The 27,717-nt window shown below is 44.8% G+C and overlaps 1 protein-coding gene across 3 annotated transcripts; it reads left to right on the top strand.

The window, feature by feature from the left end:
- Positions 1-4,439: 4,439 nt before the first annotated feature.
- BNIP1 (BCL2 interacting protein 1) lies at positions 4,440-25,822 on the top strand. 3 transcript variants are annotated; one of them, XM_042992174.1, is made up of 6 exons: positions 4,440-4,870; positions 6,742-6,834; positions 10,556-10,647; positions 12,973-13,074; positions 13,832-13,950; positions 22,328-25,822. In XM_042992174.1, the coding sequence occupies exons 1-6, from the start codon at positions 4,787-4,789 to the stop codon at positions 22,420-22,422; spliced, it is 585 nt and encodes a 194-aa protein (XP_042848108.1). In that variant the 5' UTR covers positions 4,440-4,786; the 3' UTR covers positions 22,423-25,822. The 3 variants fall into 3 exon arrangements, with proteins under 3 accessions (XP_042848108.1, XP_042848100.1, XP_007082854.1); XM_042992166.1 differs by lacking the exon at positions 22,328-25,822 and adding an exon at positions 14,626-15,341; XM_007082792.3 differs by lacking the exon at positions 22,328-25,822 and adding an exon at positions 17,290-20,522 and having other exon boundaries at positions 4,443-4,870.
- Positions 25,823-27,717: the final 1,895 nt, after the last annotated feature.

The following is a 27,717-nucleotide window of genomic DNA, read 5'->3' as shown; positions in this document are numbered from 1 at the left end:
TCTGTAGTTTTGTTTCCCCATTCCCCCAACTGGAGCTATGAAACTTATTGGATTCAGTCTTGTCTTTTGTCTAGAAAGAATTTTATCTTGTTGACGCATGAGCTGTTTAAAAATTATTCTATTAAATGTTGGTTAATAGTTGTGCAGTTTTTCTTTTCAGAAGAAGAGGCAATTCAAATGTTGCCTTTGTTTTCTGTCACCTTCCAACCCCCCAGCACTTCTAGTCAGATACAGATTCATCAGTGTATGCAACATCCTTTGTAATTTAAAATAAAAAAAAGATGAAAAGGTTTTGAATTGTTTGCCTCATGTTTTCGCCCTTCCCTTCTCTGTTGCTTTTCTCTGTCGTTTACCAAGGTGGCTAACCATCTCCTTGTCTGCAAAGAAATTGCAAACTAAAGACAGCAGTGAACTGTGGATTGTGCTGCCCCTCTCTTGGTGTAGGGCATAAAGAGCTAACATTTTGGACACTTCGGGCTTTTTCAGTACTCTAGTGAAAGTTAGTTATTATGGAAAATTATTTGTTGATGAAAACATTTGCATTCTTCATAGTTTGGAACATAGTTTAGTTTACATGTATTTTTCATCTTTGATTCTTCAGGCAAGCAAGGGAAATAAAATGTTTCAAGTCTCTCCTGACTTAAACATTTGTATGTGCTTGTATGTTTAATCAAAGTACGTCTCTGAGATAGGCTGGGTATATACACAGAGCCTTAAGTGAGGGGACCTGAGTGAACACCACCGTGGCACTGTGTTCCTTCAGCCAACAAACATTTGTTTAGCCCATGCTCCGCCAAGACTTGTGCTAGGTACGGACTGTAAAGAGATTAGAGAGACATCCAGGAACTCCTGAGGTTGCTGAGGGGAGGCAGCATGTGAACAGGATCGTGGAACAAGACAAGAGCTGTTACAAATGGAAAGGGTTCTGGGTACGTTATTGCCGAGGTACTTGCAAGGATGCGGGTACCACATCCAGTAGGGTATGTTAGGGAAGAATTGACAGGCTTGTGTTCGTGATATCCCAGGACTCTTGAAAAAAGCTCTTTTTGCTTCATTCAAGGGATATTGGGGCCATCAGAGAGCAAAGTGGACGTGGCCTCTCAGGGACTGGTTCTGCTTCAGGACTTGACCTCCATCCCAGGAGCCTCTGTCATGGTCTGGGAACTTTTAAGGAGTTGGGCGAGCCAAGTCAGTATAGTCCTTAGGAAACCAAACCTTTTGTGGGTAGCACCTAGTTAAATGGGTTGTTCAGTTGTCCCTCCTCACCCAGTGATTTCAGAACCAGGAGAGCTCTTTAGCAAGCAAGAAAGACATAAGTTGGGAAATGCTTTAATATTCCTGCTGAAAGGTTTATAATAGGAAGAGGGTGTTAGAAAGGCTAGGAGCACCTCAGTGACTCTGTTGGTTGAGTGCCCAACTTCGGCTCCGGTCATGATCTCACGGGTCGTGACTTTGAGCCCCGCATCCAGCTCTCTGCTATCAGCCTGTCAGCACAGAGCCCGCTTTGGATCCTCTGTCTCCCTCTCTCTGCCTTGTCCCCGCTTACGCTCTCCCCAGAATAAATATTAAATAAAAAAAAAAAAAGTCTAGAAGGCTGGGGGTAGCATTCATTAAACCCCTGCCAGGTGCTTTCCTGTCAGGTAACTCTGCTCTCCATGGCGCAGTGAGGTGGGTGGTTGTGTCCATCTTACAAAGGAGAATAAACTCCGTTGAGGAGACTCACCTCACACCCAGCGTGTGTGATGGCCCCAGTTCAAACTCCTGTCTGCTGACTGCACTGAGAGACGATTCGTACTCCTGAAGGGCCAGGCCAGGTTACAGGCAGTATATAATGGTATCTGTGTAGGAGGGAGAGAATAGGCTTAGAATCTGAAGCCAGAAAGAACTAAAGCTAAAACCAAGCAAATGTAGTAACCAAAAGTTAGTCTCAGGATGTGTGGGTAGAGGTGATAGCAAAACAGTGTTGGCCAAAGCAGCCTGTGATCGAGAGTGTGGGTCACCACACTGTACGTCTATCCCTCAAAGATGGCCTCTAGATTAAGGGCTTAGAGTTGGGTCTCTTCGTTAGAAGGGAGCATGTTGGAGGTGGAGAAAAGGGGATCTGTGTTTTCTTCTCTAATTGCTAGGTAGAGAATTGCATGGAGACTGTCAGTTGCATAGCGGCCCAAGGTCATGCGTCCTAAATAGGGAGCTTCTATTTGAGGATCCAAAACTTTTGAGTGATCTGAAAAATTTCAGTTTCTTTAAAAGATTCTAAACTTAAAACATCACCAGGAATGAACTTAAAATGTACAGGGTCTAGATAAAGAAAACTTTAAAATAATATGAAGGACATAGAAGAAGACATGAACAAATGGAAAGAAAGACCCAAGTTTTTGAACTGGAGCAGCCAACAACATGAAGCTGTCAGTCCTCAAAATTAACAAATGTAATGCTATCTCAATAAGACATACCAATGGGGTTAAAAAAAAAAACAAACACCTAAGTTCATATGGGGAAAAAAATAATAGCTGGAAGATGATGCTAGGGGGAAAAAAAGATTGGGTGTTTAATCCAAACATTAAAACACATAAAACTATAAATAAAACTAAAAATTTTTGGTGCATAAATGAATAGGCCAATAGAAGGAAAAGTTTAGAAACAGATTCAAACATAAGAATTTATTATGGTAAATGTGCCATCCAGAACCAGGGAGAAAAAAAGATGGATTCTTCAGAAAATAGCGTTGGAACAACTGGGAAACTCTCTGGAGAAAGAAAAGTTGGCTCTGTATCTCATACCATATTTCAAACTGTATACATAACAGGAAATGTGGGCAATTCCTTTAAAATCTGTGGGAGGGGGTGGGGAGAACGTTCTAACTTGGATCCCAAATTCAGGAGTCATAAATGAAGATCGACAAATTCTATGTGAAACAAAAATAAAAAATTGAAACCTTTTTAAAGTCAAAAACCTCATAAGCCAAGTCAAAATGCTATAGACTATGAAAAAACTCATCTCTAAGGGCTAATCCTCCTAATATATTAAGAGCTCCTGGAAACTAGTATGAAAAACCAACCACCCAATAGAGAAATGAGTAACTACAAATAGCACACAATCTCATTCATAATAAGAGAAATGCACATTAAAAGATGGCATGTTTCACTTAATCAAATTGGGAAAAATCCTAGTGTTTAACACACCATGTTGGTGAGGCCATGGGAACGCAGGCATTTGTACCACCTTGCTGTGGAAAATTGACGTAACCTCTATGAAGAGCAATCTGGTGGTTTGTATCTAAATTTTAAAATGCACATATCCTTTCATCTAGCACTTCCATTTGCCCTGGGCAAATCATCCTGTGCCTGTTTCTTCATGTGTAAAATGCAGACAATTCTACCTCGTAGGGTTGTTGTGAGAATTGTTAGATGAAACACATTAAGAACTTTGTACAAAGTGCCTGGCACATAGGAAGTACTCCAAAAATGTCAGCAATGTAATAGCAGCTAATGCACGTTGAGTTTTTAAACATATGCTGCATTTACTACACGTTGCTTGGTGCTTTTCGTGTATTACCTCATTTAATGCTCCAGCCATCCCTGTGATTATCACCAGTTAGCCTCAGGATTCTGAGGCACAGAGATGTGAAGTGGGTTGTCCCGCAGGATTCAAGCAGGGTTGACTCCCAAGCTTCCCTTAAGGGAAGGTGCGTGGAGCACTGGAGTAACACAGATGGGCAAGCCATGTGTTGGTTTTTGAGGGAAGATGTGGCTCTCAGTTAAGGCTCTGCCACTCTCAAGTTGGGTAGCCTTGGGGCAGGATGTTCAGTTTTGTTTCACTTTTGACCTACTCTTAGTCCATCTGCCAATCTGTAAAACTGGGGTATAACTATTTCAAGTGTGGTTGAGAGGATTAAACTAGGCATTCAGGTCTTCCTAATTCATGCTTGCTGCTGTGAACAAAAGTAAGCAGGGTGGGAGCAAAAGGGGAAACGCATTCTGAGAAGAGGGAACAGCACATTCCAAAGCTACAGATCTAAAAAGAGCCTGAGGAATCCAGGAGTGGGATGAGATGCGGTGGCTGATGGCCTTGAAGACCAGCTAAGAAACTTGGACAATTTAATAATAAAAAGAGCCACCATTTTCTGAGAGTCTGCTCTTAATTATTTCCATCAAAACTACTCCAGCGAGGTAGATTTAATAAATCCAACTGTACACAAAAGGGAACTGCCAGGAGCCTCAGAAGAGGTGTAAGCTGGGAAGTGGCTTGATCAGTTGTGATTTTAGAACCCTTGGACCAACAGGAGGTGCTCTAAGAGAACTGCCTTGAATCCCACACATTAAAAGTATTAATAACATTTATCATTTTTGCATTTATTCCACAATTTATATTCACCGTAGAACATATGAAAAATACAAGAAAGTTTAAAGAAATATAAAAAATTGTTAATTCCACCCTCTAGAGAATCCCAAGTGATACTTTCCTTCCAGTCTTCTCCCCCCGCCCCCACCTTTATGCAAAAAATATGTAGTAATTAGAATGGCTCTTAGATAGAAGATGTGGAGAGGTCAGTGTTAAAACGCCCTTGATACTCCTTCTCTTCTTCCTTTTCTTAGGACCACACCAAGGGGAGAGCCGATTCCCTCCGCGTTTTCAGGGATACTCCCCAGGACTCATCGCCGCCACGCTCGCTCGCCTCAAGCCGGTCTCTAGGGGGCGCTGCTGCAAGACCTGGAGCGGAAGGAAGGCGATGCTGAAACGCGGTTAAATTTGGGCACCGCCGCCGCCCGTAGTCGGCGTCCTCAACATGGCGGCTCCCCAGGATGTCCACGTCCGTATCTGTAACCAAGAGATTGTCAAATTTGACCTGGAGGTGAAGGCGCTTATCCAGGTACTAATTCCCGGGACCCCTGTCGGGCCCCAGCAGCCCTAAACCCAGGCTCCTCTGGCCTCCTGTAAGCTCGGCGGTCTCACTCCCAAGCTTTCCCCGCTTGGTCAAGTCTCCGAGGTCGTTGGCCCCGTCCCAGGGCCGGCTGCTCCCTCCCTCCCCCTTTGGTCCATCTCCTCGACCATTGGCCTTGATCCTCTATCCAGTTGCGGTTGTCTTGCCCTCTTCTGGACACTCTCATGCTCCCCCATCCTGACCAAGCTTACCCTTTGTGACCCCCACTCGTCCCTCCCACTCACACTTCTCGACCCGGACCGCCACACAACATACCTGTCACCTTGGGTGGCCCCGCCTTCTGACACCGCCCTCCCCACCAGTTGGTGGCGTCCTGAGAGCCATTGGCCCCGCCCACTCCTGACCTGCTCCTCTGGGTCTGGTGCCCGGTGACACCAAAGGCCGCCTGACACGGGAGGCACCAGGTGAAATGAACGTAACCTAGGCCGTAGTTGTGACTCTGTAAATGAGGAAATCAGGTAAAATGCCAAGGCCTGGGGCAAAACTGCGACCCGGACGAGGAAAGTCAGCCTAGAGAAGGGGCTTAGGGAGTCTCTACAACTTTCTTTAACCGATGGGGTAATTGAGGTGTTTTGCCTTAAGCTATTTAAGGTAGAAGGCAGCAGAGCGATGAACCAATTGGCACAGGCAAGAGTTAGGAATGTAGAAATGATCCCTTGAACTTAGCAAAAAGAAACCAAGAGTTTTAAACCTTGGTTTCAGGCAAGTCATTTCCATTTCCAACAGATGCTTTTAAACATTAGATGTAGACTCAGAGTTTGCAAGTAACTGTGACAAAAACTGAAGGAAAGTCGGACTCCCCATGGAAACCAGATGCAGGATAAACCAAATTAGTGCTTTATCATGGTGCAAGAAGTGGGGTTTAATAAGTCAGAGAACAAGTGAGGAAACTTGATGCAAACATTTAAACTTCTTCAACTTCACTTCTTCTCCATACACACTGCAGTACTTCTGGGCTGACTCTGGAAAAATAAGCGTAGGATTCATACAAATAAAACATTTTCACATAATCTAAATTGGGTAAGCCCCTCTTGTACTGTCTGTGTTTGGGTTCTCATGATTTAAAATGAGAAAGATTGATTATACGTAGATGTACTGCACTCTTACTGTGTTCCAGCTCCCCTGCAAAGTGCTTTACATACATACATGGTTTATGTGGTAGGTAATGTGGTGAGGAAACTGAGGCACGGAGAACTCAGTGACTTTTTGTTACACAGCTAAGAAATTGCTCCAGCCAGAATTTGCATCTGCATACTCTGGCTCCAGGACCTGCTCTAAAACCTGACCCCAGGGCTTTTGGATGCCCAGAAACCAATTCTAGGTTTCCCCTCGAACATGTCTGTAAACACCGTGATTTATATATAATAGATGGTTTGTAAAATCAGGGTGAAGTTAATCTTGTCCTATGATGCCAGGAGTTGATCCTGATTTTCAAGTTGGAAAGTTCTAAAGTTACAGTGTCACTTTTGGATGTCCGTTCTTGTTGGACATACAAGCTGCTTTAAGCCTTTTATACGGATCCTGTGATGTTTTGTTGAAATCAGGAACTAATAAGTTAGGACAGCTGTGTTTCTTTTTATACTTTTGTATTACCTGCTCAGAATTACAGAAATAGGAGAGAAATGTAAATGATAATGTTTTTGCTTGTGTTGCTGAGGTAAACAGCAAAGATCAGGATGAATTAACAGTCAGTAGGCCAGCCTTAGTTGTGGTCTGAGCCAGTCTTCTCACTGTACAGATGGTATCATTTCACTTCATTGCCTTGAGAAAGTCCCTCTCACCTTTTCAATGTCTCCTAGGATATTCGGGATTGTTCAGGACCATTAAGTGCACTTACTGAACTGAATACTAAAGTGAAAGAGAAGTTTCAGCAACTGCGGCACAGAATACAGGTGAGTAGCTGCAGAAGTAAGATGTGGAGAATGCGTCACAATGAGGGGGCTCCATCCGGGAGCCGCCTGAGCGCTGTCCGGTTTCTTCAGTAGACATTTAGACAGTGAGGGTAACTGTACTAACTTGCTCTCAAGGTAAAAGTGAAGAACTTTTGAATGTGTTGCTACTGTCTCTTGCGGTGTTTTTTTTGTTTGTTTGTTTGTTTCCTGCTGCTCTTTGCCCCGCCTCTTCCTCCCTGTTTCTGAGGTCTCCAATCACATCATATGCACATATAACACTCCTGAATCCAACTATGGCATATGTGCAATCTCAAAACCAGTGGAGCGAGAAGGACCTGTTTGCATAGCCTGTTTGTGCTGCTGTGCCCTAGAGAGAATAAGATGAGTACATGGGCCTGCCCGTCGCTGGGTGGGTCCTGGGGCCCTTGGTCTCACTCTGTGGTGCTGGAGTTTAGAGATCTGCGCTTTTCCTGTGACCTGGCCCCACAGGCCAGCCAACAACTCTTGTTGCTTAACAGAGGATAGTCTGTTTCAAAGCTGGTAGCAAAACTGGCCATTTGGACCTGAGAAATAGTATGTCTGGGCCCTGTGTATTGCTTTCCTAAGGGATTTTCAAGGGCAGTTTTGAAAATAAGTACTTTCTGCCATAAGAGTTCACTTTAGAATTTTAGCAAGGTCACTGAACCTAGCTGATCTTTTTTTGCCTCCGTCTGTAGCACTGATTTATAATTGAATTTTTATTTTTGAAAGGCTGTTACTTTCTCATGTATGTGTATACATTCGATGTATGTATGCCCATGGGTGAATATGGACACTCAGTGAAAAGTCCCATGTATGAGTGTTATTATTCTCTGTTCCTCTCCTCCACACAGGTAACCACATTTGTTATTTAGGTATCTTTTCATGGTGTATCTACTCAAATACTAAAAAAAGCCAAATATATTTTCTTATTTCCAGTTTCTCCTATAAAAGGTAGCATACTAAAACACCGCTTTTTAAAACTTAATATCTTTTGGAAATCTTTCCATATCAGTATTAGAGTGCTCCCTCGTTCTTTTTTTTTTTTTTTTTTTTTTTAATTTTTTTTTTAAACGTTTTTATTTTTGAGACAGAGAGAGACAGAGCATGAACAGGGGAGGGTCAGAGAGAGGGAGACACAGAATCTGAAACAGGCTCCAGGCTCTGAGCTGTCAGTACAGAGCCCGACGCAGGGCTCGAACTCACGGACCGCGAGATCGTGACCTGAGCCGAAGTCGGTCGCTTAACCGACTGAGCCACCCAGGCGCCCCTCGTTCTTTTTTTATAGTCCTAGTTTTCTAGCCAGTTCTGTATCAAAGGGCATTTTATTTGGACTACTTCTCTGCTTTTTGGTTTTTCGTTTGTTTTGCTTTTTAAAGCTAATGCATTCCCTGAAAGACCTTTCTTCGACTCTCATGATTTCAACTCTGCAGCCACACCCACCACCCTAAGTATTTTCATGTTCCTTCTGTTTAAGTATATGAGTGCTCAGTGCTTATTTCCTTCACTAATTGAAATTACTTCACTGATACATTTACATATTTATTATGTCCCTCTCTCCCATAATCACCTCCTCGAGCACCAGAATATCCTGGCACCTAGTAAGGACTTAATAAGCACATGGTCAGTGAATGAATAACCCCATCCCAGTTTTATCTGCATTTCCTGAACATTTATACCAGGAAATACATACAAGATTCCTATTTGATGTTTTTAGCTCTTTATGAATGACTACTTTGTGTATTTGCAACAAGATTGTGTAGTACTGGGGAACTGGCCTCATATCCTCAACATATGCCTCAGCTGGGCATCGACTGACTATGTGTAAATACCTGTGTGAATGTCTTTGTGTATGTGGTTCTCAGACTGGAATTTGAGAACTATTTTACCCCTTTCTTTTCTTCCACAACTATTTGGGTCTCTATGACAGAACTCCCTTTTATGAGGAAACTATACATTTCTTCCTTCTTTCCTTCCTCCCTCCCTTCTTCCCATGCATCCATTCTTCCATTCAGTGATTTGGTGCCTAATAATGTGCCAGGCACAAGGAATATATATAATGAACACTAGATAAAATCCTGCTTTCCTGGAGTTCACATTCTGGTAGGGAATCTAGATTTTTTTTTTTAATGTTTATTTATTTAAAAAAAATAATGTTTGTTTATTTTTGAGGAAGAGAGACAGAGTGTGAGCAGGGGAGAGGCAGAGAGAGAGAGAGAGAGAGAGAGAGAGACAGAATCAGAAGCAGCCTCCACGCTCTGAGTTGTCAGCACAGAGCCCGACATGGGGCTTGAACTCATGAACTGTGAGATCATGACCTGAGGTGAAGTTGGACACTTAACCAACTGAGCCACCCAGGTGCCTGGGAATCTAGATTTTAAGTAAATAATTAAGCGAATAATTTACTGGCTACATTCGCAAAACTTGCATTCTTTACATTCTTTTTTTTCTCTGACTCAGCAATATCTGGGACCATTAACTGGAAGTTATCTCTGAGCTAGTGAAATGGTGGATACAGACACGTGTTCCTGACCAGCATGTGCAAATTAACACATAAATGAGTATATAAATAAATGCGTATATAAATGCACTAAAATGTTGATGTTTTTAGCATCAGTAGCTTGATTGGAACTGGAACTTGTTTTAATCTGTAAACAAAGAACATGGCTTGATTCTTGAGGTATAATGACATCTTTCATTAGAGTCTGTCTGCTACTTCCATCATGTGAAGTTCTTGGGGGGTCTCAGACTGCCAGTTGTTGTGTCCACTGCCCCTCACTGAGGTGGACCGTTTGTCTCCTGGTGTTTGGTGATTCTGGGTTGTGAGCAGTCCTCTTCAGCCGACCTTATCTGTGGGACTTTTGTACAACCTGGACTGAAGGCAGGTCTTTTCAGAGGTTTTTGGATTTGTTTTTGCTATGTCTCCTGGGGTCGTAAGTCTGGAAGCACTTTGTATGTTCATTTCTCCTCGGTGAAGATTCCCAAACCATTCAGAGAGGAGGAATTGTTACTCCAGATCAGCTTGAGTGTGGCTCCATGCTTTTAAATTCTCAGGAGATATTTTGTATCCTAGCCAGAGCCCAGGGCAGAAAAAGGGACAAGCTTCCATGCTGTCTCTCGTGCTGGTTGACAGACGTTTTCCTAGTTCACCTTTTCACTGGAGGGATATCCCTTTGTAGGTCCTGGATTTGTGGCTCCCTGCCTCAGATAGCTCAACGCTTTGTTTGGCTGTCCATATATGGGCTTTAAAACCTTCAAACTGTTTGCTACCAGTATATTATGAAATAGGTACAGAGATGGAGAATGAACATTTAGACACATATAGCAGTTTGATGTTTGCATGTATCTCAAAGTGGGACCAAGGGGCTCCTATTTAGTAATTTTTCCCCCCTTTTGATTCCAGTCATGGCCCGGACGACAGGAGTAAATGTCCTATCCCAGGGCAGTTGTGCCTCACTCAGTCTGACATCTCTGGCTCTTAGTTTCCTTCTCACCTTGGGGCCCTGGGGATTGTCCTTACTTTCTTGCAAACTCAGCTCTATATTTAGAAGGATGTTTGTTATATGTCACCTGGCATTCCTGAGTGTTCTCTTTTAGGAGCGTTTTTAAGTGCTATCATATAACCTCCCTAGAAAGAGAAGTGCTCTTTGGTTTTTATATTGGCTTTTAAAATCATTTTAACATAGAGCTATTTTCCCCAAAGGAGCTTGAGCAGTCAGCTAAAGAGCAAGACAAAGAGTCAGAGAAGCAAGTTCTGCTCCAGGAAGTAGAGAATCACAAGAAGCAGATGCTCAGGTAGGTGGGGCCTGTGCTGGGTCACTTGCTCTGTGGGAGGCTTGTGCAGAGCTTTGCCTAATAAACCTGGCTTCGTGATTTAAATGTGTCATTTATACACAGACTGTCCTCTCTAGATGAGTAATTCTCAAAGCAGGGGCAGGTAGGGGCTATTGGTAGGTCGAATTGTGTATAGTTTACAAAAGCGTGTTTAACCATATACTATATTTTATGTTTTTAACACAAACCCAAAAAATGGTTGCTCATGTAATACAAGGTCCTTTTTCTTTAAGGATAATTGATACCAGAAAAAGCCCACTGAAAATGAACCTACTTAAGATGAAACAAAATTTAGAAAGTTTTAAATGGGACCTTATCTTAAAAAATGAAACCAAAAAGATGTAACTAAAGTGATGTTATGTTAAATAACTTGGAGATGATCGTTATAACTCATGTGCTAACCTTTAATTATATTACTGAGGTATGTGCTCTCTCTTGGTATTGAGTTGGGGGACTGTCCAACAAAATTGTCTGATGGCATGAAACCGTACCTGTCCCTTCACATTTGACCTTGGTACCATATCATACAGAGGATTATTGTTGCAAAAATATCGGAGGGCTCCATCATCTGTCCCAGTCCTCTGGTAGCCAGGTCATTCTCTTGAAGCCTTTGCTGGTCATCGCCCTCCTAGGTGTTCTCTTCCTCCTTGTTAATTGCTTTAACTCTGCCAGATCTGTATTTGTCTGTGGTTTTGCTTCTGATTTGGATAATTATCCAGCATTATCCTTGCTGAGAGCAGCTATGTTTATAATACCCAGCAATCAGGAGAAGACTGTCTGACAAAGATGTGGGCATGGTAGAGACTGGTGTAAGCAGGGAGGGATGTGTGCGTGGTGACCGGTGTTAAAGTGCTTGGCTCAGTAGTATCACTGTGTCACGATGGCATTTGCTTCCCTTGGCCACCAAGGATACCCAGGTTGTAAACAGTGAGTAAAGAGGACCCTTGTATAAAGTATAGTAAATTACACGAGGTGAAACAGGCTCAGCACGGCTCTGAGAATGGCCATCCACGATGTGGAGGTACAGGTAGGGAGAGCAGGCAGTAAATGAATACTTTGGCAAGCCGTGTTGAGACAGCAGTTGTGCTTGCCCGCGTTACTGTGCTTATCACACCGGTCAACAAATCCTTTGTTTGCTTGTCTTTCTCCCCAAGAAATGTGAGCCTCTTGAGGGTGGCCACTATGGCTCACTCATCTCTGTGTCACAGGGTCGAACAGAGCTCCCTTGCCCACAGTTTGAAAATGTAATTGATTCTTTTTAAATACCAGGTGTGAAATGGCATAGCAGGTGCTGTTCAGGTGACAGAGAACTTGTTTTAATGTTTTAAGCACAGAGGTGCTATTAGAAAAACACCCTCTCAGTTCATGTGCCCTGTGCTTGACTTTGTAAATATCTCAGGGCTTAGCAAAACTGATGTGATCCAGCTGCCTAAGAGTTCCAGTGCTTGAGTTTGATTCTCTGAGGGGCCCAATTAACATTTTTATAGTCCATCAACAAAGGTTACACTGCTAACCCCAGGGAGCTGTTCACCAAATTTGAGTTGTCTCTCACAAGGGAGATCAGGTAAAGAATGTAAATAAATCGTGACAAACTGGGCTCTGCTAATACATTGTGTTTGTATTGTTCATGATCGGTCTGGGTGTGTAAAAGACAGCACGTCTTAAAGAAATACCGAGCAAACCCTAAGTGCTGAATCACTGTATTGTTCACCTGAAGCTAATATTACACTGTATGTTAACTGGAGTTTAAACAAAGCTTGGAAAAGAAATACTGGGGAAAACGGTCTTTCTATGATTTTTCTACTTCTTATAACACATATTAATTGGCTAATGGGCCAGAAACTGTTGTTCTAATTACTGGTGATCCAAAGATGAGTGAGACATGGTTCTCAAGGAATGGAACTAACCAGTACACAAGACGGAGCCTTGAAGTGTTACAGATGTGACTTGACAGAACAGGGCCTTGTATGTCCAAGGTGGATTTGAACTCTGAAACCCTTGCTGGCTGTAAACACAGAAGTGCCATGGCCAAACTCTTCCCTCTGGCTGCCCTGGAAGGAAAGGGACAGCTATGGGCAGCAGGGCAGTAGGGGGACATCTTGCAGGCAGCCTCCAGGGTCCAAACCAGAGGTGTTGGAGCCTTAGCTGGGGCAGCTGCTGGGGCAGCCAAGAGGGAGAAATGTCGGGAGGTGGAGATGGGCTCTGTGGGCCAGGCCTTCCCCATCACTCACTTGCCGTGACTTGATCTGACTGACAGAAACTCATGCGAGACCCTTCTGATTCCAGCAATCAGACCTCATGGAGGAAGGCTAATCTCACCTGCAAAATTGCTATCGACAATCTAGAGAAAGCAGAACTTCTCCAGGGAGGAGACCTCTTAAGGCAAAGGTATCTTTCTTTTTGTCTTTCTGGGCCCTGATAATGGAATTGACAAGGTGCAAAACCCACTGTAGGCAGCCCCTTCTTGTTTTCAATGTAAAACTTGTATTTAATTTTATTATATAAGTAGTATTTTTTAAAGTATGAAAGAAATATATGCTTACTTGTAGTAAATTGATAAAGAAAAATATGAATTATAAAATGAGAATAAGCTGTAATCGTGTTACAAATGTTGTGATGTATTGTCTCCTCCCATTATTTTTTTTAAAAAGTCAAAAATCGTACTGTATATAAAATTTAGTATCTTGCTCTTCTTCACATCGTATAACACAAAGACTTGCTTGTTGTTTTAGAAAACTCTTTAAACGAAGTTTTGAGAGTCCGTAGTATTCTCTTGTATTAACTAATCCCCTGTTTGCATGTGTTTACATTTCTAGTTTGTCAGTATTATAAATAATACACAAGGGCACGTCTTAGGACATAAGGCTTTGTCCACATTTTGGATATTTCCTTTGGGGAGATTCCCAGGGATGAGATTATTGGGCAAAAGGCACGAACATTTCTAAGGGTCCTGATACCTGTTGCCGAATTGCTCTCACAGAAGGGTAGCAGTCTTCAGCACATCCTTGGTGGCATTGACTGCGATCATTGATATTTAAGTATATATGGTATCTTGATAAATAAAAAAATGGGATCTCATTTGAAAATGGGGTTTTCTCGCAGTCAGGCTTTTGTTGACATTCCTCCTCCCACTCTGGATTTTTAGGAAAACCACCAAAGAGAGCCTGGCCCAGACGTCCAGTTCCATTACGGAGAGCCTCATGGGGATCAGCAGGATGATGTCCCAGCAGGTTCAGCAGAGCGAGGAAGCCATGCAGACGCTAGGTAAAGCCAGACCTGGAGTTAGAAGCTTCTCCCAGAGACACCAGCTCCAAAGCCTTTGCCTTGGCACCTGCCACCAGGCTCTTCCACCTCTGCCCCCCACCCTAGTCCCGAAGCTGGCTGACATGGGTGGCTTCTCACTTCTTCGACAGTGTGGTCTTGCCCAGAGTGGGAGGTGTTGCTCTTACTTCTCTTTTTGGGTTTCATGGTTGTACTAGAAGATCTGCACACCACTGTCAAAATGTTTCCCCAGCAGAAGCACTTCCAGGGTCTCATGTGAAAGGCAGAGATCTCCAGGCCCTCTTCTGGAGACTGGGTCCCAGCAGGGCCAGGGAAGGGGCCTGGGAGTCTTGTATTTTTTTATCTGGCATTCTGTGGACCCGTGTGGCCAGGCAGGCTTGGGAATCACTGCCTAGGGAGATGTTTAGTGTATCGGCTGCCGACGAGGCTGCTAGGTCCTCGGCTTACAATTATACCCCCCAGTGTTATTTTCACTGTGAAGTGCTTTTAAAAGATACAGTCAAAGGCCATAGAAGAAGCTGCTGGAGCATCTGGTTCTCTCCCAGCAGCTTTCCCATAGTGCCTCTCTTGTAATGCAGAAGAGAATTGGCCCTCTTCAGGGTCCTCCATATAGGAAAACAGAAGAAGAGAGTTTACACTTTGAAACACTTTTGGCAGATTTCACGGAGACAGTAGAGAGCATGGTGCAGAGGTCCAACGGACCCGTTCCCCCAGCTTCAGCAGCTGTCTGCTCATGGCCAGTCTTGTTTCGGCTCCGCCCTTCCGTGCCCTCATCTGGATTATTTTGAAGCAAATCACAGACATCATCTATAAATATCTCAGTGTGTCTCTCTGAAAGATAAGAGACTCGTGAAACAGAAAACAAACAAAACCAGAACACGATACCATTATCGCCCCTAAACAGTATCTGTCATTTTGAGCCACATTTTTTTTTTCAGTGCACTATTCAGTGCACACAACAGTCAGAAAAGCACAAGGAAAGCAAGCAGCTTGTCCCCAAGGTCAGTCCCTCTGTTTGAAACGTATCTGGGCATTTAGGCTCAGAACCAGCCGGTCACCTCCTCTACATGTGTGCTGGGGGTGGGGCTCAAGCCTTGGTAGAGGCCTTGGAGAACATGCCAAAGGGGGGGCCGCCTGGCCTTGTTAGTTGAGGGCTTTTCTGCTTTGATGCAGGTGACGGACTGCGCATGCACATACCGGGAACAAATAATGTAGTTAAATGGTGAGAAGGGTACAGAGATGCCGATGGCCTCTGGGGTTTTCAGGGCTGTTCTTGGGGCCCATTCTCTCCTACCAGGAGAGAAGCTGTTGAAGAAAAAAGAATCCAATGTTTTAATTTTTTTTTTTAATGTATTTATTTTTGAGAGAGAAAGTGCATGCTCGAGAGCGAGTTGGGGAGGGTCAGAGAGAGAGGGAGACACAGAATCTGAGGCAGGCTATGGGCTCTGAGCTGTCAGCACAGAGCCCAGTGTGGGACATGAACTCACGGACTGCAAGATCATTACCTGAACCGAAGTCAGATGCTTAACCGGCCGAGCCACCCAGATGCCCCAAAAGAATGCAATCCTTTCCTTGTAGCTCAGAAAGTCAGCTTGATTTAAAAGCCTGTTAGGACTACAGTTATGTTTGTTTTGTTTTGTTTTGTTTTGTTTTGTTTTGTTTTGTTTAAAGCATATTAGGGATATAATGGAATTTGCTGAAATTGAGTGGGGTAGTAGTGTGGGGACAAGAGTGCCAGGGAGTTAGCAGTTTGGGGTATGGGTGATGGGCACAGGGCATGTCATGATACTATTCTGTCTATTTTGGCGATGCTTTAAAATCCTCTATGATTTTTAAAAAGAAAGGCCTACTAGCTTTTTTTCTGAACAAGTTCTTACTTAGGTTTTTGGAATGGCAGCAGGCATAGAGAAAGAGGACCAAGAGGGATTTTTGATATCTGAGTGTTTATTTTCACCCCTCATCTGCCTGTATATAAATGCTTCTCTGTTTCCTCTGGTAATTTCTTTTACTTACTTATTAACTTTTAATTTTGTGAGAAGGTAACATATATTACATGATTAAGGAGGAACCTCTAGGCCAGCACTGTCCAACAGAAACACAATGTGAGCCACATATGGAACTTTAAATTTTCCAGTAGGCACATTAAAAAGGTAAAAAGAAACCTTTGAATGTATTTAACCCATTACATATAAAATATTACCATTTCAGTGTGCAATTAATATGAAAAATTATTGATACTTTACCTTCTTTTTTTTTTTTTTTTTTTTTTCATGCTAAGTCTTTGAAATCGTGTGTGTTTGACACTTAGGGACGTCTCAATTTGGTTTAGCCACATTTCACATGCTCATGTGCTGCATACGTCCAGGGGCTGCTGTGTTGGGCTGCCTCGTAGACACCAGGTCTACTCCCCAAGGGCAACCACTGTTACCACTTTCTTTTATATCCTCCTGAGGTCTTCCAAGCGTGTCTAGCACAAGCAGATTAAATACTGTTTCTACTCCTCTCTCTTCCATAAGTAGAAATTTTCACATATGCTCTTTCACACCTCACTTTAACAGCATATTTTATTCTGTGGATGTTTTGATGATGCCTTGCTAGGCTTTGTGGGAGAACCTTGCCAGGTATACTCAAGTGTCAGGCCCAGATACCCATACTCAGAAGTAAATTTGACTCCTGGATACAGTGAGCCTTCAGGGACATGTACCTCCCCTTAGATTTCATACAGTGGCCAGAGCACAGGTGCGTCATCTTTAAAGCTACAGCAGTGTCTCAGGACTGAAGGACTGGTATGTGTGTGTGAGGGCTTGTGGCAAGGCCCAGCCCAACTTCTTCTGATCCCACAAAGAGCAGATCTGACTGTCAGGGGTGCGGGCGGGGTGCACTTTGGACAGTCTTGGTGACTCCCAGCTTCTGCCCCCGTACCGTACATTGCCTGGCCACAGTCACCCAAGTTCGTTTTGGGACTGGTGGTTCTCAACACCTCCCTGCTTCAGAAAACTGAAGTTGGTGGTCAGGAAAGGAACTCGCTTCTGCTTTTTTCCCTGGTGATGTTCATGTTGGAGAACACCTAGTTATGGCCCCGTGACATTGTATATAAAGTCACATCGCTCTAAGCTGGATGAGACCTAGAGAAGTGCTTTCCTTGTAGTATCCTTATTCTTTGCTCCTCTGGATTGTCTCTGCTCACATCTTTGCTTCTGGCTCAAGGGAACTTGCTATAGAGTGCAGTGTTATTTAGTGGTAACCCAGCCAGCAGAGCAAAGTCTTTGGTTTTGGTGCTCTACAGTCTCTGAGTCAGGCTTCCTCCCTCTTTTGTTTCAGCCAATTCTTCCCGGACTATCCTGGATGCAAATGAAGAGTTTAAGTCCATGTCAGGGACCATCCAGTTGGGACGGAAGCTTATCACAAAATATAATCGCCGAGAGCTGACGGACAAACTTCTCATTTTCCTTGCCCTGGCCCTTTTCCTCGCTACGGTCCTCTATATTATAAAAAAGCGGCTCTTTCCATTTTTGTAAGATAGGGAATTACCAGCTTTTGCCCTTTAAAGTCCGGTGTCAAGATCTGGCCATGCTACCAAGCTCTGGTAAACCAGTCCATGCCTCCACAGTCTGCTCCAGTTGTTCTGCAGGTTGGATGGAGACACAGAGTTCCCCAGGTTCCTGCAGGTGGCTGGCTGGCAAAGGGCGAGCAGAGCAAGGTGTCATTGAGACACCTACAGGGACACAGGGACTCCACGAGCCGTCGCAACAGTGCTTATGGCTGTCGCATGGGGCATTCAGAGGCCAGCCTTCAGGCTTTGATCCTCCTGTCTCTCCTTCTCCTGCTGTGGCCTTAGTGCCAGATCTGGTAGAAGGAAGAGAAAAGGGGGGGGGAGGAGGATAAGGAAAACTCACGTCCATTTCTTGAATAAACTTGACTATATTTAATAGAATGAAATGCATTTGGATTATAAGGTATCCTTCTGGGAATTTGTGTCCTGCTTTTGGTGTCCAGATTTCTAGGACATGAACTTAGATCATTTATTTGTTCTCCCAACAAAGGATTATTAGGCAGCAGTCATATGCAATGTATTACAGATCCTGCCGACTGTTACAAATAGATTGGTAAAGCAGCTGTGGTTCCTCCCTCAGGGAGCAAGGAGAACAAGATCTCATAGGCTCTAAAAAAGTAAGTTACAGAAAGCCCCCACCGGAGGTGGCTGACCCATCTGAAAAGGCTGAGGCAAACAGTCTTTTCTTTCTGTGTACAGTGGTGGGCCTGGCCTCTCGGTGTGCAGCGTCTTGGGGGCTGGCGCATGTCTTTCTCTTTGAGGTGCAGAGCTAAATATAACGATGAGAGGGAGGCTAGTGATAAGCGGAGTCCTGTCTGGGCCTGAGTTCTCTCGAGGCCTGGGGGATCCTAGGGCTCAGGCTGGGAGATGTTCGTGTCCTTGTGCTATAGGCCTGGCTGGCCTCACACATGAAATCCCAGCCTCCCCACTATTTATAGCCCCAGAGGCCCTGGGATGTGTAACATGGAGACAGAGGGGAAAGTGAGAAGAACATGGACTTTGAACCTTGGTTTTGAGTCTTGGCTGTTTAACTAAAGGACCATGTGACTCTGGGCAAGATATCTTATGTCACTAAGCCTCAGTTTCCCCACCTGTAACATGGGGGTGATAGTCCACATAGACATTTGTTTAGTCAACATGAGACTCCAACAAGAATGTGAAGTAACAAGTGCAGCTTCTGTCTGACTGAGCAGTGGGCTTCCCAAGTGGGGCCACCTCCAGGGCTCTGGACCCTGAGGTTTGCTGCAGCAAACAGGGGCTTCGGTGAAAGCTGGCCTGGGCATCACAAGTTCTGTTTAGATCTGTTTGAGCAGAGGATGTCAACAGTTAAGGCTTTGGCTTCAGTTACGAACTGCCAAATCTTCATGGGACCAAGTACTTAAGAGATTGGCTGCACACCTCAGACTGACTAGTTTAATGAGTAGGTTCTAAGTTAAAGTGTGTGCGTGTGTGCGTGTGCGTACACACTTCTATATATACATATATCATACTTAAACGATTTCTGGCCTCAGAAGACACTCACTGCAAATTGTGCGTGCATGTGTCTTATTTATAGTCAAATTAAAGCTGAGAATAAAGCACAGATGGGAAATTCCCACTCAGATTCCAGCTGTAAGTGCAGCAGATGGATGTTATCAATTTAGGATTTTCTTGTCTTAACATTTTTCTTTACCACTTCCCACTAATTGTCAACATCCTCCTTCCAATATGGGAATGTGTGGGCGCTGTACTCCTTAAAAAATCTCCCTTTGACTTTATTCTTCTGTAACTTGCTAGGTTGAATTTGAAATGTCATCAATAGCATTGTATCTTGGAACCCCATTCAGCCACCTGGATTCAAAGTCATCCCCTAGCGGGCTGGCTGGACGGAGAGCAACCATCTCCATGTTCAACCATGAGGGGGCAGTGTTCACATTTGCTCTGTGGTCTTGCTGTGTGTATGGCTTCATCAGTCCATAGGGAACGCTCTTGCGGATTTTTTTTTCCACGTACCAGACTTTAAAAACAAACAAACATACAAATGTACAAAGTTTATAGTTTTTAGAAGATGTTTCATAGATGATTTTCATTTTCACTGTGAAAAGTAAGGCCAGCTTGTGTTCTACAGTTTGGTTAGGTGACAGTCAAAGAATTAAAAGTATAGAGCAGCTGTCAAGAGGTCGTCCATTCAAGTATTTACTGAGCACGTAGTTTGTACCAGGCACTGTGCTAGGTATAGGCAGTGAATAAAACAAAGATTCCCTGTTGTTGTGGAACTTACAATATGTGAGAGAGGGCAGGCAGATGATAAATAAGCCATTCATTCTGTTAGACAATAAGTGGTCTAGGAAAGAGGGAAGCCCGCTAATGGAGACAGGAATGTAGGTGTGGGGATAGGTTTGCAGTATTAAGTAGGGTGGTCAGAGCTGGCCTCACTGAGGAGGTGAGGTCTGAGCAAAGGCTTGTTGGGGAGGGAGACCCCTTAGCCATGCGGACTGCTGGGGGAGATGGGCTCCGGCACAGGGACCAGCTGGGGCTGGAGCAAAGGGCTACAGTGGGAGCACCTGCGATACTGTGGTTGATAGTAAGAAATATATATTTGATAGTAAGAAATATATATTTGGTGTCCCCAGTCAGGGACACAGAGCTCCTAAAACCCTTGGACTTTCCTGCAGTGAGAGCGATAAAGGTTTCTTTTGTTACGTGCATGAGGCGACTTTTGGAAAGCACTAAAGACAGGGCTGGTTGCCAGTGGACCTCAGAGGAGGGGAGAGGGGTTGGAAATTAAGTTCAGTCACCAGTGGCCCATCATTTAATCAATCATGACCGTCGAATGAAGCCTCCACAAAACCCAGGAGGACTGTGTTCAGAGATCTGGGTTGGTGAACACGTGGAGATTGAGGGAGGGTGGCACACTTAGGGCATGGAAGCTCTGCATCCTTTCCTCGTGCCTTGCCCTATGCGTCTCTTCCATCTGGCTGTTCTACCCTTTCTTAATAAACTGGTCATCTAGTAAGCAAAATGTTTCTTTCATTTCTGGGAACCTCTCTAGTGAATTAAGCAAACCCGAGGAGGAGATAGGTGTTCATGGGAACCTCCCATCTACAGCCTGTTGGTCAGAAGCACAGGTGACAGCCTGGACTTGTGGTGGGCAGCTGAAGTGGGGATTTGGGGGGAAGTTTGTGGGACTGAGCCCTTAACCTGTGGGATCTGATGCTGTGTCCAGCAGATAGTGTCAGAATTGAGTTGAATTCTAGGATACCCAGCTGGTGTCAGAGAATCGCTTGTTGGTGTGGGGAAGAAACACACATCAGAACTGGGTACAGAACTGGAACATGACTGATGTTTTGGAGAATAGCAGGGAAGCTAGTATGGCTAGAGCAGGGTGTGAGGAGTCCTAGAAAAGTAACAGGAAATCGGAGCTACTGGGGGACAAAATCATGAAAAGCCTTATAGGTCATCAGAATGACTGTCCTTGTACTCTGAGGGACATGAGGAGCCAGTGGAGCAGGGGAGTGACTTAATATGACTTACGTGTTGATAACAAAGTGAACGAGACAAGTGCAGCGCCAGGAGGCCAGCTGGGGGGACGATCGCAGGTGTCCAGGTGGCAGATGATGGTGGCTTGTACCTGGCTGAGCAGGAGAGGCGGTGAGAACTAGTCATATTCTGGATATATTTTGAAGATAGAACCAACAGGATAAGATTTCTTGAAGGAACGAAAGCAAAAAACTATGAAATTCTTTTTTTTTTTAATTTCTTTTTATTTTTAAGAAATCTGTGTACCCAGCATGGGGCTCAAACTCACAAACCTGAGATCAAGAGTCGTGTGCTCTACCAAGTCAGCCAGCCAGGTGTCCCAAAACTATGAAATTCTTGGCCTAAGTAACAAAAGGAGGAAAAGATCAGGAGTTGGGTTTTAGACCCATTGGGCTTGAGATGATCTATTAGACCCTCTAGTCAAGACGTCAGATACACACGTAGCTATGTGTGCATGGGGTTTGGGAGAGCAGTCAGGGCTAGCTGGGTAATTTGGAAGAGGCACGTAGATGGGATTTAAAGCCATGAGGTTGGATGAGACCACCCAGAGATTTGAGTATAGACAGAGAAGTAACAACTATGAAAAAAGAGGAACCCGCAAACAAGACTGAGAAGGAATGCCCAGAGACAGAGGAGGCACTTGTACTGGTTAGACTTCTTAGGGAGTCTGTTCATCATTTAATCCCCAAACAAGGAGACTTCCCGATATACAAGGATCTGTGTTTTTCATCATCATCTTCATCGTTATCATTGTGGCTGCCATCATCATCAAAAAGCATCTGATATTTATCGGGTTCCCGCCGTGTGCCAGGCACTTGAGGACCGCACATAAATGTAGCCCCCCTGCCTTTAAGGACAACCCAGAATGACGGTGGTGCCTGTGCACTGGGGACCTGTGGAGGGAGAGAGTGTTCCCCTGGACAGGACATGGAAGAGCCTGCCATCCCCCTGAGCCACTGCTGTCCTCTCCCCTTTACCACCCAACTTCTGTGACAAGTCTCCATTTCCTCATCTCCCACTCCAGTCTGACCTCCGCTCCTATCACTCTCCCAAAAACAAGCCTTGCTGAGGCCTCCTCCAGACTGTTCATCTGAAGGATGTTGGCCTCCACCTTCTCTCATCCTCAGCAGTTGTTGACCAGTACCTCCTGCTTCTGTGACTCCACACTTCCGGTGTTCCTCTTGTTCTCTGAGAACTCCTGTTCATTCTTTTTTCTTCGTCTCCCACTCAGCCTTAAGTGCTGCTTAGAGCTTCTGCCCTTGCCTCCCTCTATATATTCTCTCACAGGCAAGGACCTCCATGTCCCCCACGGTTTAATAATCATCAGGAGAATCGCTGTCAATAATTCCAAAGTTATTTCTCCACCACAGACTCTCAGGTGAGCTCCAGGTTCCTCTGTTGTCTCCATTCCTCCACTCCTCTGCTTGAGCTCGACCCTGACCTCTCTCTCCCAGGCTCTTCTCCAGCCTCCCAGTCTTCCCGGACACACCTCCCATCCCCCTTCCAGGCTTCCTGTTCCCTTCACCAAGGCCATCTGCTTGACACCTCTTCCCACCCGCCCAACGGAGGAGACTTCATTCAACGGTCAATATATTGTTCTGAAGGAAGGCAGATATCTTGTGTTGGCGAATTTAGGTGGCCAGAAACTCTCTGCCGGAGGCAATTTGGCAGTGTGACCCAATTTGGATATTTGTCTAAGGAAAACTGTAGTCTAAAAAAAAGATAGTAAAATGTAAAATAGGCTCAGTTTTCTTCCTTGACTAATGGTGGTCTCCCCTGGGGCCCTGCCTGAGGGTTTGCCCAAGCTGTGTTTCTTCCCTAAACAAGGGCAGCATAAAAATAGCTGGGGGCTAATCTAAGAGATACCAGCCAGGAGTCTCAGCAGTTGTCAGGAATGAAGGGCTGCAGGCGGGTGGGAGGGGGAGAGGAGGGGTGGGTGTTATCTACCCCACCAACCCCCCCCCACCCCAGTCCTCAACAGCAGAGCCCCAAGGGCCCATGGTATTGGTCACCTTGCATTTTCAATGGGCTACAGTGCACCAGCCCAGAATCTAATTGCAGTCCTCCCGGCCATATGCCCCTGGGCAGGGATTGCCCCTTTGTCATTTCCTCATCTGGAACACAGAGGCAGCCAAGAGCATTGACCTCTTAGGGGTGCTGGGAGATTGAAGGACAAAAGTCCCCCGAGAGCTCACAGTGCCTCACATGGTGCCTCTCACACTGTCACTCTAATGGCCACTGCATTCGTGGCATGACCTCATTCCCCTTTCTCTTTGGGGCTTTATTTTGGGTAAATGGTGGTTAGGTGAAGAGGATGCTGGGATAGGCAAGGAATCAGGCCCAAGGATGGAGTAGAGTTTCTCAAATGGCAGAGAGCTTAGTGGGACAGAGCAGGCTGTGGCAAATTGGTCGTCTTTCCCAAAACATCAAAAAAAAAAAAAAAAAGAATTAGCTCAATGTAAAGTGTTCTGTTTTTTATTAATATTAAATCTTTGCTCTTCTCCCCCCACAGTCTCATTCACTGGCAAAGAATGCTCCCGGATAAAAATCCATAATGTAGCAAGTTAAATATGGTCTGGAAAATGAGGAAACGGTCAATCAGTTTTAATCCTGACAGCTTGACTGGTGTGAAAAACAAGAGGGTTCCTGACAGAAATGCTCTAGTTTCTAAGAAAGGAGTTTTTAGTGTGCAAGAGATGGCTGTGCCATTGCCACCCTCTGAATAGGTTCGCAAGCCAGTGGATTCGAGGACCAAGGGGAGGTGCGTTGTTAGACTGGGCAAGATCCTGGCTGCCTCCCTGAATGACCTCCACCCACTGCACCCCCAGTCCATTCCAGAGTCCTACTGGTATGTGCTTCAGCTACACTCTGTGCTGGGCACTAAGGATAGAAGCATAAGATTCCGCCTGCCTTGCGGAACCCATAGCCTGTTAGAGACACAGCTGGAGCTAGATAGTCACCCCAGAGGTGGTAAGTGTGCCCTGGGGAGCACAATGGGACAACCCCTTTAGACAGCTTAGAAGCAGCAAATAGTAGTTAAAATAAAATCAACAATGGAGCAATCATAATGAAATCCAAAATGAGGTTAATGTATTGAGTGCCAGGCACTGTGCGTTATTTCCTTTAACCCAGGAATTCTACCCATAGTTGGTTGTTACTACCGCTGAGGCAGTTGAGATGCAAAAGGGTCCAGAAACACACCCAAGGTCACACAGCTACTAACTGGTGAATCTAGGGTTCAAACCCAGACAGCTGGGCTCAAGAGTCTCTGGACTTCTCCCAACAGTAGGCATAAGAGAGGCCAACAAAGTTGTAGGGGCAGAGACCCCTCAATACACATCCCACCCAGCAACCAAAATGATGTAAAGGAGAGGGTAGAGATGGAAGGATTTGAGGGCGCAGGGTTCGCAGATCCCTGTGAGGATACCTGCTGAGCCTGAGGTCGGCACTAGGGGTTCAGGAACAGGACAGTCACATAAGCAAAAGAAAGAATTGACTGGTTCACGTAATGGTATGTGGCTTTCGGCACAGCTGGATCCAGGTGCTCTACCAAAAATGTTAAGAACTCGTCTCCTTCCGTCTCTTCTCTGTTTCCCACCACTTGGCTTTCTTCTGAGTGGATTCTGACCAGGTATCAAGTCTCCCCCTTCCTCCATGGGCAGCTTCAGACTTCCATCCACTTAGCTTGGGATCCCTAAAGAAAGAGCCTTTCCCCTATGAGTTCCTAAATATCCCTTGGTGGGACCCTGCACTAGTCCCTGTGGTGAGAAGGCCAGGATGTCCTGATTGGAGAGGCCCGGGTCACGTGCCCAACATTGGGGGGGAGTCAGCCCCTCTTTGACCAACAGCAGAGCCAAATATGGGAGGGAGTGGTTCCAGCTGCCTTTCTGCTAGCACAGTGGTGCATGTGCAGTAGGCTTTATGAAGGTTGGGGTTACTTCCTTTGTAGGAGGAAGCATACTTGGGCCAGAGGATTCCCCTTTATGAAAGCATTACATATTAATTGCAGTGAAATTAGAAAACATATTTAACCCATGCAAACTCCCCCTCCCAAAGACAGGAATTTATAAACCCATCTAGAGAGAATTGCTGGAAACATTTGGGAGGGCGTTCTATGTCTTTTTTTCTTTCTTCTTTTCTACCTTCAACAAATACAGGATCATCTGGTATAGCCTGTTTGTTTTTTTTTTTTTTTTACTTTAAAAATAATTGATGATGATATAATTTATAATAAACTGCACATAATTAAACTGTCCCATTTGTTGCATTTTGATGTGTGTACCACCACAATCCAGGTAATATCCATGACCCCCAAAAGCGTTCTGGTGACCTTTGTAATCTTTATTATTTTTTTTTTCCTTTGTAATCTTTAATGCAGGTGCTGCCAAAGCGAACACGTGACCCTTTGTCACCTGTTGGCCGGCACTGCCCCCCCCACTGCTCCCGCACTTTGTCCAGATGACCGCTGATCTGCTTTCGATCACCGTAGACTAGTTTGTACTTTTCATCATGTTACATGAATGGATCATATCACATATACTACGTGGGGGATGTGGCTATTGGCTTCTTTACCCCAGTATAACATTTTGAAGTTCATTTGTGTTGTCAAATGTGTCGATAGTTCATTCCTTTTTGTTGTCGGGTATGATTCCATTATATGGGTGCGTCACGGTCTGTTTATCCGAACCGGATAATGGACTTGAACAACCATGTTCATAGCAGCATTATTCACGGTAACATACAGGTGGAAATAACCCAAGTGACCCACCGATGGAAGAATGGATAAACAAAATGTGGTAATACATATAATGGAATATTACTAGGCCTTAAAAAGGAATGAAATTCTGCCACATGCTACACGGATGACATACTTTGAAGACATTATACTAAGGGAAATAAGCCAGACATGAGAGGGCAAATATTGTATGATCTCACTTATAGGAGCACCTTTCCCGAATTCATAGAAACAAAGTAGAAGGGTGGGGCTGTGGGCGGGGTGGGGTGGGGGTAGGGGAAAAATGAGAAGGGACAGTAGGGAGTTACAGTTTAATGGGGACAGAGTTTCAATTTAGGAGGATTCAATTTGGGAAAAGTTCTGGAGATGGATGGTGGCAATAGTCATACAATGGTGTGAATGTGCTTAATGCCACTGAATTATATACTGAAAAAGTTAAAATGATAAATTTTATGTTATGTGTATTTTACTGCACACAAAAAATTGTTTTAATGGTGAGGGTGGATTTCCTGGGACCCCAGTGGAGTGCCTCCAGATGTGAAGGTGAGCTGTCAGAGCCTGGACAGCTCTGGGACTGAGTCCTGAACAAGTCCTGAGCCCAAGCACTCTGCCCCTGCTGCCTCCCGTCTCTGCTCTTCTCTGGAAGCCTTCACCCCCTCAGCCTTTTCTTGGCAGGACACGTGACCACTCACTGCTCTGGCATTTAAGAAGACGGAGAGAACTTTCCCCCATCTAGGAAGAAAGATACTAGGGAAGGATTCATGGAACGCAGACACCGGAAGCCTCACAGTCATGTTTAAAAACTCCCTCGCTTGCCCCCATATTATCACCTCCAAGGGCATGACCATTCTTTACCAAAGTGAAATTTCCTTTGTCTCTCCCTTTTCCTACTGCCACAATTGGGCTTTGCCTAGTTTATTGGAATAACTTTCTGGATGGTCTCCTTACCCTAGGCTCTGAGGGCTGGGCTTATTTAAGGTGAAGAAACAGCACATTTCAAGAATATGAGGGTGAATGGAGAGGAAGGTACACAAGGTCATGGAGGAAGTGAAAGAGAGGGTTCACCTTGGGAAGGGGGTTCAGGTTCTGCTCTAAGAACACTTTGAGGGAGTCTGTGCACACGTGGAGACATCTGCTGTCTCTGGTTTCTCTTTCATGAGGGTTCAAGGTGGGCTTAGGGGTGCTGAGGAGATGAAAAAGACAGGGACTCATGGGGTGGTGGGTAGGATGGCTGGTGGTATTGGAGCATTGCAGAGGTTCTGGGAACTTTGGTTCAGGAAACCCCTGTGTAATCACTTTAAAAGATGTTTGCAAATTTCTTGACATTCTTTTCATCAAGAGGTAAGTCCTCACCTCTTGAATATGGACTGACTGTCACAATGTGCTTCTAACAGTACACTGCAGTGGCAGTGAGGCTGTGTCACGTCTCAGATGTGACAATATAAGGCAACATAGCATCCATCTGGCTCTCTGGGGGCACTCACCCTTAGAACCCAGCCACCATGCTGTGAAGAAGCCAAGGCCAAACAGGCCATTTGCTAGTGTTCCAGCCCAGCTGAGGTCCCTGCTGACAGCCAGCATCGGATGCCAGGCATGTGAGTGATGAAGGCTTCGAAATGACTCCGGCACCAGCCACCATCTCACTGCACCTGTGTGAGAGGCCCCAAGGAGGAAACACCTGGCTGAACCCCACGGATCCCCGGAACCCCGAGAGGAAATAACAATGGGCGAATGCTGTTGTTTTCTGCCGCTGTGTCTGGGGCGATTTGTTAGGCAGCAGTTATTACCTGGAAAGTGCTGTCAGATCTGCTTCCCTCGCAACATCGGTTCCTTTGGTTGATTTTGTCCCTGTTGGATGAACATTCATCTTGTGATGGTGAAGTGATTCATCTGATGGTAAAAAGTGGTACAGGTTCATCTGCGAAAATTTGGAAAAAAGCAA

The sequence above is a fragment of the Panthera tigris genome, chromosome A1, assembly GCF_018350195.1.
Source record: "Panthera tigris isolate Pti1 chromosome A1, P.tigris_Pti1_mat1.1, whole genome shotgun sequence".
Classification (NCBI taxonomy): Eukaryota; Metazoa; Chordata; class Mammalia; order Carnivora; family Felidae; genus Panthera; species Panthera tigris.
Note: the sequence above shows the minus strand (reverse complement) of the source record. Positions and strands in the feature narration are given on the sequence as shown.